This window comes from Eublepharis macularius, chromosome 6 (genome assembly GCF_028583425.1).
Source record: "Eublepharis macularius isolate TG4126 chromosome 6, MPM_Emac_v1.0, whole genome shotgun sequence".
NCBI classification, from domain to species: domain Eukaryota; kingdom Metazoa; phylum Chordata; class Lepidosauria; order Squamata; family Eublepharidae; genus Eublepharis; species Eublepharis macularius.
Window position 1 is genome coordinate 29,159,968 of NC_072795.1, and position 16,843 is coordinate 29,176,810.

The 16,843-nt window shown below is 40.6% G+C and overlaps 1 protein-coding gene across 2 annotated transcripts in view; it reads left to right on the top strand.

Annotated features, from left to right (window-relative positions):
- Positions 1-16,843, top strand: part of PPM1L (protein phosphatase, Mg2+/Mn2+ dependent 1L) — a 217,863-nt gene that overhangs the window by 145,198 nt on the left and 55,822 nt on the right. For both annotated transcript variants that reach the window (XM_054983164.1, XM_054983163.1), the window contains one exon: positions 15,046-15,220. In XM_054983164.1, coding sequence (XP_054839139.1) covers positions 15,184-15,220 — 37 coding nt within the window. In that variant the 5' untranslated portion in view covers positions 15,046-15,183. The remainder of the gene's footprint in view (positions 1-15,045; positions 15,221-16,843) is intronic.

The window sequence follows — 16,843 nt, forward strand, 5'->3', positions numbered from 1 at the left end:
AAGAAACTAATATTTGTGGGATCTCTGGATGATCTTATTTCTTAACTAACTTGTCCTGATTGGCAAAGAATGCCTCAAAGATTAAGTATACAGAACAAATTATCACAAATGTAATAGCATAATAGAATCCAAAACATTCACATAATCAGAAACTTGGCTTTAAAAAAAGATATATGTTTACATGAGGAACATCCATGCCTGGGATTTCAGATTATGGTGATGAATAATCTCAGGGTAAATGTGAGCCAGTACAGGTTGATATGAAATACCAATGAGAAAGGGCCCAAAGATACTCCTTTCATTTTTGGCTTCAGACCTCCCAAGAGAGACAGCACCAATAAGAAACTTAAATTACTCTCACCCATGATGTAACATTTAAAGATATATATCACAATGGCTTCTTTACCCATGGTAAGCATTGACCTTGACTTTATCCTGACACAGCAATTTGCATGACAAACCAACCAGTCTGTGAGATTGAATATTGAGTCTTTAAACGGCCAATTTGCATTTATGCATTTATACCTTCATTCTTCACCTTACTATTATTGACAGTGATACGGCATCATCCTTGACTGGTATCCTGGCATATACCTTTAAAATGTCATTATAATAAGAAGTAATAGAAATCTTGCTGTAGAAATCACAGATGCATAAATCAAGAATATAATCAAGTCAAAAGACAGGCAACCCATTCTGCAGATTTTCAGAACTTTTTTTCCAGAGCTCCACCTTGAAAAGGCACATTAGCATTTCTAAACCAGCCCCAATTCTGTTCTTCTGTCTTCATCCCCAACATGTTTAGTGGTGAGGGTTGTACCATGTTTTATATATAATAAAGGAAAGAACTTTTTCTGACCTGCAAACGGAATTTGAAAAAGACTGCCATAAATCATTGTAATGACCCAAATATACCATCCATGCTGCAGGCATTATGAGTGGTGCTAGGCCCAGGACTGTTCTCTCTCTCTCTAGTGGGGTCTTTATGAAACTATTAGCTGTAATTCAGGAATCCATTTTCTTTGATCTAATCAAGAATTGTGTGTGTGTGTGTGTGTGTGTGTGTGTGTGTGTGTGTGTGTGTGTGTGTGTGTGTGTGTGTGTGTGTGTGTAGATTTGCTCTATAATAATAGTTTTGCCCAGTTTATCCTTAAAAATGATAACACTGGATGTAAATGCAGGCTACAATCTTTGAAACCTTCCTAGCTACTGACCAAGAATCTGTGGAATCATGGAGCACTCCCAAACACTAAGGAATACAAGTGTCAGCGCAAAGACCTACAGACAGAAAAAACTCCTATCTGAGCTGGAAGGAACTTGCAGAGGAGTAAGGAGACAGCTATAATCAACTGTACAGATTTGTGAGTGGAGGAGTGTGTATGCAGTGTATATATGCATATCTGAGGGGGTGTTTTCTGTAGAGTTCCCAGGTCCCCCACCCCAACCGGGGGACACCACCTATTCCCAGTCCCCCTGCCATCTCTTACCTGGCTGGCAGGGGAGTGCAGGGAGGAAGCTCTGAAGCATGCTCCCAGACGCTCCAGAGCCTTCATTGTCACTCCAGGAATGATGTCATTCCCAGCAGGACAATAAAGGAAAGGCCCCCATGTGGGACTATTTTTGCTTACAATTTGCCAGTTTGGGTACGTTTCCCCTGTCCCCCATGACTCCTCCCACCAACCCCTGGTTTGGGCCCCGGGCAGGCCTGACAACCCTGCTTCTGTGAATTTGAGAATAGTAGGAGAGGAGGATGTATGCGTGCTTTGAACAGATTATCAGCACATGCAAGATATTGCCATGTATATATTTCTGACCTGTAAAAAAAACCTGTGTTTGTTTGTTATATCTTATGCTTGAGAAAAACCAAACTTAAGACCAAACAAAAAAATTTTTCCCTAGAAAGTAATATAATCCCTTGTGTTAACAAACTGAGTATCATCTGTTATTTTTTTCACCAAAGTATTTTTGAGATAACCTAATAAGGTCTTGCTGAAATTGAATAGCCAGTTACCAGATCAATATAGAGCAATAATAAATTATAAAATACTAGCTATGTTGTATTTACAAAATATATGCAGAAAAGCCAACCCAATTTCCCCCTGTATCTTAGTGTATTCCAGATAATAGATCTGTTTAGCATATAAGAAGTTATGTAAATGGGTCTTACAAAGCTCTCCTTTAAGTTAACAGATATTAGTCGAGATTAGAGATGGGCACAAACTGAAATACAAACCAAAATTCATGACGAACCAGGCTAGTTCGTGGTTCATGAACCAATGGTTCATCAGATCCCATTTCTGATGAACCACCACGAACTTTAGGCTGGTTCGTTTGGTTAGTTTTTCAGTTCATCACTGCAGACAGCCTGACACCGATCAATCAGTTTCCTAGGCAACAGGATTGACTTCCAGCAGACCTTCTGCTGATCCGGAAGTGACCTTCTGCTGACCTGGAAGTGACCTTCTGCTGACCCAGAAGTGGCGATTTGCTGGCCCAGAAGTGACATTTTCACACACCAAAACGAACCAATTCATGAACCGGGGCAGGTTCGTGAAAGTTCGTGGTTCGTGAAACATGACGAACCATGAACCTCATGGTTTGTTTTTTTTCTGGTTCGTGCCCATCTCTAGTCGAGACGATGTACACCACCAAATCCCATGTTGTATATGAAAGAGAATTGGAAAACACAGATCTCTGTCCCATTTGTTTAGAAAAACTGAGTGTTTTTATTTCTGGAGAGAGATACCTGAACATTCCTCCTGAGTAATGCCTTAGTATTGTCTAATAGTAGGAATATTTTCAAATGTATACAATTTTCATACAGATCTGCATTTTTAATGAGATCTGCCACTTCATATCTGAAAGAAATGATACTGGGCAGTCATACTGTCGTATTTAATTTTCTTTCCTTTGAAATGATAAAATCCTTACCATTTCCAGTTAAATTACTTCATATCACTAGAGTTTGAGTTTCCCATAATATTTCATCCACCTGGGTTATAATTTCTATTGATTTGATATTATCGCTAATATAACTCATTACCATGCTTTTCACTGGTTAAGACTGAGCGCATCTGCAGAGCCATCTTACAACATTTCAGCTAGTTCCAGCCAGTATTCTTTACTTACCCTCTGTTTCTCATCAATATAACTTTTAAACGTTTAAGGACCATCAAAATAGCCCTTCCTTCTTTAAATAAGGTTCAGTTGCCAGTAAAAAACATTCAAATATTATGTGTCAGCCATTACTTTATGCCAAAAAAATAATAATAAAATGGTTCAGACTTGTAAAAAGTGGGGTTTGGCCCGTGTTTTTTCTCTTTTGTAACTATGGAATCTGAAGTTAAGGAGACTGTGAAAACACTTCTGCTTAGATTATAAAATCAGAAAAAGTCATCATAATCCCACAGCACGCTAATCAGTTTAGATTAATCATGCAGGTCAATCGCACATGATAGCCGTACCACAAATTTTAATGTTCTGCAATTGAATACTTTACCATTCCTCTCTTCTGGACTATCCTGTTCATCTTAATGTTGTTTTTCCACAAAGCCTAAATCCAAAGACCAGATGTCAAAAGTTAATGATATGTTAACTGTAAGGAAAATGAATTTTAAAAGTACAACCAAGTGAATTAAAATGTGTTTCAGTGGCTGTTGTTTGTATCGTCATGGCCCATTTGGCATGAATGCCAAGTATCTGCCAAGGGCAACCAAACCTTGTCTGTCCTCCAAAGTAATGAAAGATGAAACTCTGGAATATCTTGTCATGTAAAGGCAAGGGGTAATGAGGGATGAGAGAAGGAGGCAGAGAGAGTTTGAGGAGAAGTGCATGGACTTCTTGGAGGAAAAAGAAATGTATTTCAACATGTTATATATATATATATATATATATATATATATATATATATATATATATATATATATATATATATATATATATATATATATATATATGTCTGTTTTTTAAAAAAAGGCCTTTTCTGTTCCAGCAGTTGTCTTTTTCTACCTACTGTACCATACTCTTGGTTAGCAGCCCATTTACATTGATTGAACTCTTGAGCTGTGCTGAACTAGTTTAAAAAATGACAATCCTAAAGTGGACAAAAGTACACAAAATAATAGCACAGGAGCCTAGCTAGGAGTGTAACTGACAAAGTAAAAGAAATTGAACTTATTTCAAAGGAAACCATTATTAAATGGGATATGTTTCTATTGCACATGATTACAATAAACAACCCAAAAACATCACAAAATTTTGTTTTATGCATCTTTACCCACAAAAAAAATTGGTGTTAAGCACACAGCCTCAGACAGACAGAACAAATACAGCCCATCAGCAGGTATCATGGCCAGCTAGATGTTTGACATCCATCTTTCTGCTTTTTGAGTCCCTGGCAAGTAGGAAAAACAGAAAGGTAATCTGGCTGGTGGCCTAAACTCTGCTTGGTTCATCAGAATTTGTGCAGGGATAGTTTGGAATACTGATGGTACTAGCTTTTGGAAATGGGGGAGCTCAAAGAATAATTTCCTCAATTTGGAAAATATCAGATCATTGCAAATTAGCCAAAATGCTCACCAAAGTTCAGCCAGGTTTTAGTAGTGCTGGACGCCTCATCTTTAAGTCTTGGATGATCACATGGGAGTCTGTTGCTGGTGAGAAATGCGTGGAATGTTGTTAGCAGTGAACATTCTCCTGCATGCTCAGGAAGGAACATCATTGCCTGAGAGAGAAAATAATCATGGAGCACCCAGATATTAAAAACGGGATCTCTGATGCTACTGCGAATCCTCTCCTGCTTTTGATTCTCTCCTGGGAAACAGCAGGAGAAGCTGTCCCACCCAGGTTCATATTATGAGCAAGATGAATTCTTAGAAAAAGCCAGGATTTTAAAAAAGAATTCCCCAAGAAAAATTCCCCAGGAAATCCCCAAGAGTCGCTTCTAAATAGAAACAAAGAGAATTTCACTAGTCATTAGTTTAGAAAGAGAGAAGAGAACTGGCTGTGCTCCTATGGGCTTTCTTTATACCTTGGTTAATATATGTAATCTGTTGCATTAGCAAAAAAAAAAAAAGCCATTGCAGCAGTACAAAACAAAATCAAGTATCCAACAAGGTAAAATCTATGAACTTCTACACATTTCCATAGGAGGGATTAAAATGCATAATCGTTTAAAATATCTCATAATAAAACCTCCTCACCTTGGGTAATGATATGGACTTGGGGGCAACCAATGAATTTTGTGAACAGTAGATATAGGACAAGCAAAATAAAGTACTTTGTCACAGAATGTATAATTAACTTGTGAAACCACGCAGGATATGGTGAAGGCCGCTAGTATAGGTGGCTTTAAGAAGGGAGCAAACAAAATCATGAAGAACTGAGCCATCATCAACAGTTTAACCATGATAATTAAATAGATTCTCCATCTTCAGGGATGGTATTACTCAAAGCGCTCGTTGGAGATCAACTAATTCGGTCACTGTGGGAAGCTGGATGCTGGACTGGATGGAGCATTGATTTGACCTAGTAGGGTTCTTCTTATGTTTTAATCATACACAGTCTGTTACCCTTGATTTCTGTCTCAAGTGCCGCCGCACATCACAGTCTACTCTAATGCTTATTGTAATGTACTGCCTGCATAAGTGCCTCAGGAGCCTGTGGGGCTGTTGCTGGTTTCTTGCCATTCTGGCTCTCATGGAAGCAACTTATAGATGTTAAATTTAATCATGTTAGATGCCTTCCATATGTTCGCAACAACGTATTTTGCAACTGGTTGCCATCTGTCCGCCTTTCGTGGCTTCCAAAGAACAACTTGGATTCTTCTTAAGTTTTCATAGATAATGATATTTCAACATATGCTTAAAATGCCACAAAAATAAAAAAAATGAGGAGGGACACCCAAGTGAAGGAGTGGGGGAAGCGCTTTGAAATCCCATTTTATATCAGCTGGAGAAACTGAAACAAACTTAATAGAACAGTTAAAAGTACTTTACTTTGTCTGGGTTATGCTCATAGACTTCACCATTAAAATTCAATAGTAATAGTGCTACAGTAGGTCCAAGAATTGTATCATTTGTTGTGTTTCTTCCATCTTCTAATGCATTTGTCCTCAACCTGGCACCTGTGGGCACCCTGGCATCCACCAATGGGTTTCCAGGCATCCATTTGTCGTCGTCAAGAGGCACCTCAGAAGAACGCAGGACTCATCATCTCTGTGTTTGCAAGGAACACTGATTGAGAAAACATCTGCCTCCATCATAGGAGGTCGCTTCGATCAGCTAATAAGCAGCTGCTGATTGTCCCTGGCCCCAGGGAGGTCCGTCTAGCCTCTACCAGAGCCAGGGCCTTTTCGGTCCTGGCTCCGACCTGGTGGAACTCTGTCTGAGGAAACTAGGGCCCGGCGGGATTTGTTATCTTTCCACTGGGCCTGCAAGACAGAGATGTTCCGCCAGGCATTTGGTGGGAGCTAGGCTGTCCTCTCGCCGGCCATACCTCTGAAGACCATCCACCACCCATGCAGGAGCTCATAAGTGTGATGCAGGGCATGATGTAAGAGCCAAGCCCTGTGCCTAAAATGCTGTATTTTAATATCTATATCTGCCAATTGAGAAATTTTTATTGTATGGAATAGTGTTTTAAATGTTTATTTATAATGTTTTTACTGTTTTTAGACTGTATGTTGCAAATTGTGTGTTGCCCTGAGCCCATCTGACAGGGAGGGCGGTCTAGAAGTGCAATAAATAAATAAATAGGAGAATGCTTAGATTGCATCATGCCCATGCTTTGTAATTGACTCTCACCCTATGGAAGACAGTATTTTATGGTGATGCCTACTCCTCATACTCAAATTCCAAAAATGTCTATAGGCTCATCAAGATTGGGTTCACCTACAACTCGACCTATAATGTCTCCCTCATTTTTTTCTTTAGCCCAGCTCAATTCTAATTTGATACATTGATAACATTCATTTTCCTTGCATTATCATATGCCTGGTCAACAAGATAGATCTTATTGGGTAGCCAACAAGAGCTACCCAAGAGCTGCGGCTTACGAAAGCTCATACCTTACCACAAATTTTGTTAGTCTTATAGGTGCTCCTGGACTCTTGCTCTTTTCTACTGACCAGCAAGACAACTAGAAAAAGTACAGTGTAGTGTGTTGTTCAACACTGTATATTGCAGTGTTTAGAAGGAAATCTAATTTGGTCCAAACAATACAAAACATCTGTAGACACTGCAAGTCCCTTGCAAGGAAATCCTGGAAATGTTCAGGGAGCATGCTGATAGTAGACTATATAGCAATCATTTTACTCTGTCTTCCTTCCAGTGCTGGAAGCAAATGACTATTTAAAACCTAGCATTAAATATCTTAAGCTTGTGTTGCGGGTTAATTTGCATTTTATGGAATAATTTCATTCGTTCTGCACTGCCTGGCTTCCAGTCAAATAAAATGCAACTTTCAGTGATATTTTAGGTTTCCTAATACAATTAACTGAAGAGTTAGGGAAACTAAATATAAACCTGCAAATCATGTGACTGTTGCATTACAGGAGATAAGTTATAGCTAACTTGCACCAATAAAATATAGCATTTTGTTTATTTAGCCCATTTGCCTTGGAAACAGGAAGGCAAGTGCAAAGATTAACCTGGGTCTGTTCCCAGTTCTTCTGAACTGTGCTATAGTTGCAGCCAAGAGAAGGACACAAAGTTTCTACTTTAAAGCAGTGCAATGGATACAAAAACCAGAAGTAATGATCGCATCCTGTATTTGCAGGAGAAAGCATAGAGCTGAGGAGTCAACATAACAAAGCGCCTTCTGTGGTTACAGAATGGATGGTTGTCCAAGGGAAATAATTGCTCCGTTCCCACCTGTATAGTGTCTACAGGTTTTTCTTCTGTGATAACAAGAAAATTGGCCATCTTGCTACAGTGTTGATACCAAATGGCAAGTTGAATTGCTGCTGGCAGGGGCAGGTGTGAGAGAGCATAGCAACCATGAGCACTGTGGAAATACAAGCCCATTTATGTTTCAGGTGGGTAGCCATGTTGATCTGTAGTAGAAGAGCAAAATTTGAGTCCAGTAGCACCTTACAGTCCAACAAGATTTCCACAGTATAAGCTTTCAAGAGTCACCCATTTATGAGTGCACAGTCCACATGAAATGCTCTATTAATAAAAGACCCATCCACCAAGCAGTGCATCCATGTGAATTGGTGAACATAGATTGGGGGGGGCAGCAGTTCTAGTTGTGGCCAGCCATTCCCTACCCAGAAGCCAAAACCGGTAATGTTCCTTATTCTTCCGGAATATTTAAAGACAATACAGCAAGCCACTCATAGTCTGGCACCTGCAATCAATTCCCTTGGAAACTTAGGCAGGGATTGTCTGAACTCTGTCTGAACTCCTGCTGTTGCCCTGGAAACCCCAATCTAAGCCCAATTTAGCTTGATAGGCAGGTCTTCCTTTCAAGTGTGGAGCTCCAAATTTGTTACAGCAAAGGAGCAAAGAGCAGGGGGGAGGGGGGCACCCAGCTCTGACTTTGCAGACAGTGGAGAGGGAAAGAGACTGTTGCTGTTGGCATTTTGATAGAGTGCATTGGAGCTTGAATTTTCTGTGTGTGTGGTGGGATAGGGATCTACCCCTTCAAGTTCCAGGATTGCTGCCAGACTCTGGGCCAAGCTATTATTTATTATTGGTACCTTTCCTACTGCCTGTTCAGGTAAGGTTTCTGAGAGTGGAGCGGTAGGGATCTACCCCTTCAAGTTCCAGGGCTGCTGCTAGGCTCTGGAGCCAAGCTATTATTTATTATTGGTACCTTTCCTGCTGCCTGCTCAGGTCAGGTTTCTGGGAGTGGTACAGTAGGGATCTTGACTTGGATGATGGCTGGAGGAGAGCCTGCTGGCCCCCACAAACAGTCAACCATGAACATGTTCGTGAACAGGGCCATGTTCATGGTTGTTCGTGAGTCCCTGTTCGTGGATGGCAACAACGAACATCATGTTCGGGGGGTTTTCTGTTCATGCCCATCTCTAATTATAGGCCACTGAAGTCTCTCCCCTCTTCAAACTCCACTCTCTCCAGGCTCCACCCTCAAAATCTCCAGGAATTTCCCAACCTGGTGTTGTCAGTCCTATTTAGAGCTAGACACAAGTCAGGGGTAGTAGTGGAACTGTGTATCAGGTTGTATATGAAAACTAATCAGCAAGGTCATCCTGGAGACTAAGAGCTGAATCAGACATTTGAATGTTTTTTGATAAAAGTTATTTATTCAATACATTTATTAGTTGCTTTTTAACTTGAAAAGTTCTCAAAGTAGCTTACAAAATAAAGGGATGAATCTTAGTGTCACAATTCTTAACTGTATCTCGTGGAATGGCTGTTAAACGCTGAGATATTCTCTCCCTTCCTGGCTCCTTTGCATGTTGGTAGAACCCAAAGGATTTCTCAGGAGAGTGGAAAGCATAGTAAGTTTTGCTTCTGGTTTTGGGACTTTTTAATATCCATCATAGGATGTCATAGGGAAATGCATCCATTGCCCCAGTTCAGGAGATATGCACCCTCACATGCAGGGGGATAATGCATAAGTCTTTATTGTGGATGCTACAAGGGTGCACTGATCTCTTGGGCTTCCTGTTGCTCCCTTTCCCTGTCTTTGCTTCCTTCATTCTCCTCTCCTCCATTTTATCCTCACAAGAACCCCATGAGGTAGATTAGGCTGAGAGCGTGTGTGTCTTGTCCAAAGCCGCCCAGCATGCTTCCATGATAAAGCGGAGACTTGAACCTGGGTCTCCCGGTTCCTAGTCAGACACTTTAACATTACACCACAAAGTTCAATCTTAAAAGATACAGTTTCATTATATGCCATTGCATGCACATGTGGGGTTAGATCTGACCAGTTTTTTAAGCAGGTGAAAAAGGAAAGAGGGATATCCTCTCACCCAAAAAAGGATATGCTGGGAAATACGGGGCCTGCATGAACAAAAGCCACGTAGGACAGGGTCTAGAGAAAGGATGGGGATTGGACAAAACTGTGTTTAAAAGCTGGTTGGATCCAGTCCAGAAGCTGAATTTCTTGTTGGGCTACCTCTCCTCTGCAGTGGCTTGGCTTTGTTCATAATTGTGTCTGCAACTGCCTTTGGTCATGTTGGAGCCTTGCCAACTCGGCTGGATCACATGGAATATCCTGAATCCAAACATGGCACATATTAATCTGTGTTGATCTGAGAAACGTAGTTGCATTGTTGATATTTACAAAAATCTGTGGAGTTAAAGTGGGATGAGCAAATTGTCAGGCAAGAAAAATAAAGCCCGTCTACATCATGATGTTGGAAGTGGTCCTTTGTTTCCCCGCAAAGAAAGACTTCAGTGATGTGGATGCTTTGCAGGTGGCAGATTGTGGCAGCGCTCCTGATTGCATCCAGGGTCTCTCTAACTTAACACAGCTGTGCCACCTTGTGTTAGTGTCTGCCACAAGTTTGATGCACTGTGGCATTTAATCTCTGCCATACAGAACTGGTATGTGCTGTTTAAAGAATTCCTCGCTTTCCAGTGAGACACACGTGCGTTGTGATTCCTTTGCGACATTCAGGTTAAACCTTTTGTGCTTGAGTAAAAAGTATTAACACTTTGTAAGGTAGCTGGAGACATACACTCCAGAAAACTGAAACTCGTAATCTGGAACACCTATAAATCAATTTTTTTAAAAAAAAAATTTCCAAAGCTGTTGCTGGGTATATGAAGCATGGTGAACATCTCCTTAAGAAAGCTAAAGATGCTGACATCATAGGGTGTTGAAAAACAGCTGAGACAAAACTTTCCAGTTACTGTTGTGTCATGTTGAACATGAAAAGCTTCAGTTAAAGCTTCTGCTTTGTTGTTGTCCATTTTGCTCAACCGTCTCTGTTATGGCAAGCATTTTCAGTTGCGCCACTTTAGTGTTTAATTAACATGGCAAAACATGTGCTGCAAGGTGAGCCATTAGACTTCTGCTGCAAGAGGGAAAGGTTCAGCTGCTGTTCTCCTGCCTCAGGGATGCTCCCTGCGCCAAACATTCAAGAGCCATTAATTTATTGGGTCATGATTTGTACCTTTGTTAACAGTTTAGTTTCACTTTCACATTTAGTTTATTCACTTTCTGCCCTTGTGCCTTTTTTTTTAGCATGTGTTTCTATGTGTTTGGCCTAATATGTCCAAGAGGTTCTTCTGTATATATAAAACAAAACTGAGTATCATGTTTAGAACCTGTCAAGTTCAGATCATTGTTTGCATTTTACCATTCTAATGCTTGCACATTCTGTTGGTCATGAAACATAGACAATTTGTCCTATCCGTCTGAATTGCCTTTTGATTGTCTGCATATTTTGAACGCCTCCCAGGCCATTTATACAAGTAGAGCTGCTTTGTATTACTGACTAATAACCAGGGTGATTTAACAACAGTTTGTTTGTGATTGAAGTGCCCAATTTGCTATAGATGTTCTGAATAACTTAATCAAACAAAAGCTAATAGGATGAACTGTGCCTAAATCAAGCGTTACTGTGCAGTCATCCAACTGAGATGCCTTGGGGTCATCCAAGTACACTGTTGATTCAGTAAGCAGTTGTGACTTGCTCACCATATGCTGACTGTACAACAGCAATAAAATGTAACAATATAAATGGAAAGTGCGTTCTTGTTTACACCATAGCAAAGTGATAGCAAAGAAAGCAACCACTTAGAGTGGCATCTTCTGTTTACTTCAAGCTGTCTTTGAGGGACAGTTCATGCTTTTGTGACAGTCATGTATGCTATCTCTGCACTACAAATGTAAGGTGGAGATGTACTTCATTATATCGTCATTAAAGGAGGATATAAAGAATGTGCACAGCGGAGTTATGATTGGCCACAGTGTGCTAAGTACATTTCCATCTAAATTTCATACTTGAAAGCAGCAAAACATTGTGAGAAGCCAGTGTTGTATAGTGGTTAGAGTGTTCAGCTAGGATCTGAGAGCCAGTTTGGTGTAGTGGTTAAGAGCACGGGACTCTTATCTGGAGAACTGGGTTTGATTCCCCATCTCCACTCCTTCACTTGAAGCCAGCTGGGTGACCTTGGGTCAGTCACAGGTTCTAGGAGCTCTCTCAGCCCCACCCACCTCACAGGGTGCTTGTTTGTGGGGATAATAATGACATACTTTGTAAACCACTCTGAGTGGGTGTTAAGTCATCCTGAAGGGCGGTATATAAATCGCACGTTGTTTTTGTTGTTACAAGTTCAGATTTCTGCTGTGCTACGGAAACTTGCTGGGTGACCTTAGGCCTGTCACTTTCTCTCAGCTTAACCCACCTCACGTTATTGCTGTGGAAAAGAGCAAGAGTCCAGTAGCACCTGTAAGACTAACAAAAATTAGTGGTAGAGTATGAGCTTTATTGTTGTTATGAGGATAAAATGGAGGAACAGAGAACAATATTGTAAGTCGCTATAAATATTGGGTTATAGACAGCAAACGCAACTGGTATGTAATGTGTGAATCAACTCTTACAATATTAAGAGAAAGCCATATCCCCAATGCACGGGTTTCTCTGTGCCATCTAAGGCTAGGATCTTCCTTCTTCAGCACTAGTTAAAACAATAGTAGGAGCCAAAAGATTTTGTGAGTGCATGCATGAAGAAACTGTGGGACGCACCCACAGAGAACTGAAACCTTGGCCTGTGGCTATTTTTGAGATCAGTTGTTATAAGAATTGTGCCATTATTTAAATACTGACCAGTTGGCTAGCCTTCCATTTTTGGGCAAGGTACTCAAGGTGGAAGGTAGACTGGCTACATGCCTTTAGACAGTCTTGGAGGAGGCAAATTATCTAGACCCATTTCTATCCGGGTTTGGGACAGAAATAGCCTTGTTTGCCCTGACCGATAATCCTCACTGGGAGAGTGAGACAGGGAATGCATCCCTGTTGGTTTTTCCAGACCTCTCAGTGGCATTTGATATATCAAGCATGCCAAGCCAAAACATTTCTTTTTATCCAGACTGTTATCTGTTTTATGGTGGTTTTTTAGTATGCTCATTTTTATGCTGTTTTTATGTCCTTGGCTTGTTGCAGTTGTTATTTGATGTTACCACAGTGTGCCAAATGTTTGTGCTGTTTACCAGCTCGGATTTTATCCAAGAATTTAGGAGTCAGTGAGGTGTGGCATGTTCCAAGTAGTGCAACTGTTTGAAGCTGTTCAGTTGTTATCTTGTCTATGCTGCTATTTAGTTAGTCTATTGTTGTTGTTGTTGTTATCATTGTTGTCATCGTCATCATCATCATCATCTATTGCCTAGATGTTTAATTACTTCATTGTTGTTGTTATTGTTATTGCTGTTAAAAACATTTTGATGCCATCTCTCCAGGAACCAGCCCAAAGAGGCTTACAAAATAAAAACAATAAAAAATTAAAAGATATTAAAATTCAGCATTAAAAAAATGGCCCAGCATAAAAACATAGATCATAAAAACAGGCCACTGATAGTGTTTAAACAGTCAGCCTCTTAAAGGCCTGAGTGAACAGAAATATTTTGGCTGGCGCCTCAAAGAAAGCCATGTGGGCACCAGGGGAGCCTCAGGAGGAAGGGCATTCCACAAACACCGTGCAACTGTTGAAAAAGCCTTGCCTGTGGTTGCCACCTGTCTCACCTCTGAAGGCAGGGGTAGAGAGATCAGGGCTTAAGAGGCAGATCTTCTGGCAGGTTTGGGAGGAGGTGGTCCTTCAAGTACTCCGGCCGCTGCAAGTCATTTAAGGCTTTAGAAGTAGGAACCAGCACTTTGAATTGTGCCCGGAAACAAATGAGCAGCCAGTGCAGATCTTTCAGCATTGGGGTGATATGATCCCTGTATCCCAACTAGCATTCCCAGGTCCCCTGCATCCCAGACTTGGGGAGTTGGGGGGCACACGCCTTGGGAGTACTCACCTCACACGCTCCCAAGTACTTCCTTGTCATGCCAAGGAAGTGGCACGCACAACAAGGAAGTGAAGGCTGGGGGAACGGGGTCCCTAATCCCAATCCTGACAACCGCCTGGCTGCTTTTAGACAAGCAGAAGTTTCCGGGACCATTTTTGAAGGCAGCCCCACATAAAGTGCATTATGGTGATCTAATCCGTATATAATCAGAACATTGATCTCTGTGGCCAGATCGCACTTTTGAGGAATGGCCATTACTGTTGGATCAGCTGAAACTGATAAAAGGCACTACATGCTACAGAAGAGATCTGGTCCTCCAGTTGTAGGCCAGGATCCAACAGCACCGTCAAGTTAATGGATTGGTTTGTTCTCATAGTGATAATTTATGATGATTTTAAGGTTTTCTGTTTTTGTTACAATGTCTGCTGAAAGACCAGAACTAGGATATGATGTGTTTTTTAAAAAACAGATGTGCAGCTCACAGTGCTATCTACTATGAAAAAGTAGTAGATAGTTAATATTTAAAAGAACTAATGTAGCAAGAGTCTAAGCAAGCCCAAGCATATAACTCCTCTGATACTACTATGATAGTCGAAGTGTAATAATACATTAACTTTATAATAAAGTATAATAATACATCGACTTAGAAGGGTGTAACTCTGCTTAGGATGGCACTGTAAATAAATGACAATTTGTTGCTTGTGTTAATGGTACCACAAAAGTTGTCATCTGAAGTGGGCTACCTAACCTTGCCTAATGGTAGGGTCAGCCTCAAAGAAATCGTTTAAAATGGAGGTAAATGCTGATAGCACTTTAGTGTCACACTAAATTGTTGAACAAGCAGATATAGTTCAGAAATTAAAAATAATATAATGAAAAAGTAAAAAAAATTGAAACGTTTAACGCTCGACTTTTGGCCAACCTAATGAAGAAAATAGAGATGCTTGATTCCCCCCCACCCCCCGCCCGCCAACTTCTAATGTTTTGGATTTTGTGAAAGTGTCACCTTAGTATCGCCATTTTATCCATATTTTTGTGGAAATGTACATTCACGTGTCCAAAATAGTGTAATGTATTACACTAGCTAACTGACCTCTTTTTTTCCTTTCTTTCCTTTAGTCAGCAGCAGAATATGTGAAGTCTCGCTTACCAGAAGTCCTAAAACAGCATCTGCAAGACTATGAGAAAGATAAGGAGAATAGTGTATTATCCTACCAGACCATCTTAGAACAACAAATTTTGTCAATTGACAAAGAAATGCTGGAAAAGTTGACTATGTCGTATGATGAGGCAGGTAAGTGAACAATTTATGGAAGAATTCAGAATACAATCTTCTGTCTCTCTTAAGTTTCCTGCCACGTATCTGTCATTCCTTCTAATAGTAAAGTAGGGTGATGGAAGGGATGGCCACTGAGTGGCAGAGCATCCCTTCTACATGTGGAAGATTCCAGGTTAAATCCAGTTAAAAGGGTCAGATAGAAGGTGATGTGAAAGACTTCTATGTGAGACCCTGGAGAGCCACTACCTGTCAAAATAGACAGTACATAGCATCTTACCTATACCTTTCTTAACTTCCAAAACTAAACATTTTTGCCACTCGTAAAATGACTGCCCATCAACAAGGTACAAGATATCTTTGAAACTGTAAATATCCAGGTGTACTTTGCGCTCCGTTCTGCTCAGAATGGTCACAAGTACCCTCCCTGCTTCTTTGAGTGGTGAGAAGTTCTGAGGGCAGTTCTTACCAGAGCAGATGCCTTTTGCATGAGAGAACGCTGGAGCAATGGCGTTTTGGTAATATTTTCTTTATTTTACAGGTAGATCAGCCATGGAGGCACAGATATATTCCCTCAGGGTAGCAGGTCCACTACACCCAGGGATCTGTATCCCCGAGGTGCTGCTCCCGGTAGTGTCCTCTCTGTCTCTCAACCAGGACCTAAACTATTCTTTCTTCACATGCACGGACACATATCGACTCCGTTAAGCTGGGCAGGGGGAAAGTCTCCTGCTGCACACCTGGATGGACAGAGCCATTGCTGAACAACTCAGTCCAATTGAGCAGATATCTGCAATAATTAAAAACATTGCCACTTTTATTAAAGCTCTGCCTCCTCCCAGGCGTGCTGCTGTAGACCAAGCTAATGTAATAGGCCCCATTCATAATAACCAGATTCCAAACTCGCAACAGTGTACATGTCTCTCTAAAACAACATTCTGAAGAGGAATAGCTGTCCATCTGTATAAGGGTTGTTTTCCCTTCAGCTACATAAATGTAGACCTTATACTACAGTCGCTCTCCTGTTTATCTTGACACACATGGCTGGAGCCCTCTGTCTTCCAGCCATTAAGCCTGTAACATCTGTTTCTCTAATTGTCCTTTAAAACAATTCATCTGGCCTATATATATATATATATAACATAATCAAGGTCTGTAATTCAGTTTTGTATAATGCAAAGTGCAGGACACAAGCCAGTGCAGTGGCAAACACTTGCAAAAGCTTTTCTGTATATACCCTCTTGAGAAGGAAAAAAGTGAGAAAGGTACGTTTTAAAATCCTGAGCAGGGTGGGTTGATTGGGTGTCTATTCAATATTAGGCGTTTTGATAAATGGATAGTCCTTTCAGTGAAAAGGTAATTGGAAGGAAATTATAGATGCATGAAGGAAAAAACCAACACCACCATTCCACCTCTTTTTTAGAAAATACATGCTTGCTGCACAAAGGAAATGAAATGTAATGTGTCTCAGATAAAATGTTTGGGGATTTTAATGTTAAAGCAAGCAATCATGCCCGAGTAAAGAGCTGCATAAGCACGCCTAGAATAAAAAGTCTTTTGTGTGGTGCAATTTTTAAAAAAATATATATCCTTAGAACACCACACATTGCAACAAAAGTCCTGTATTTATGCCCATAACGA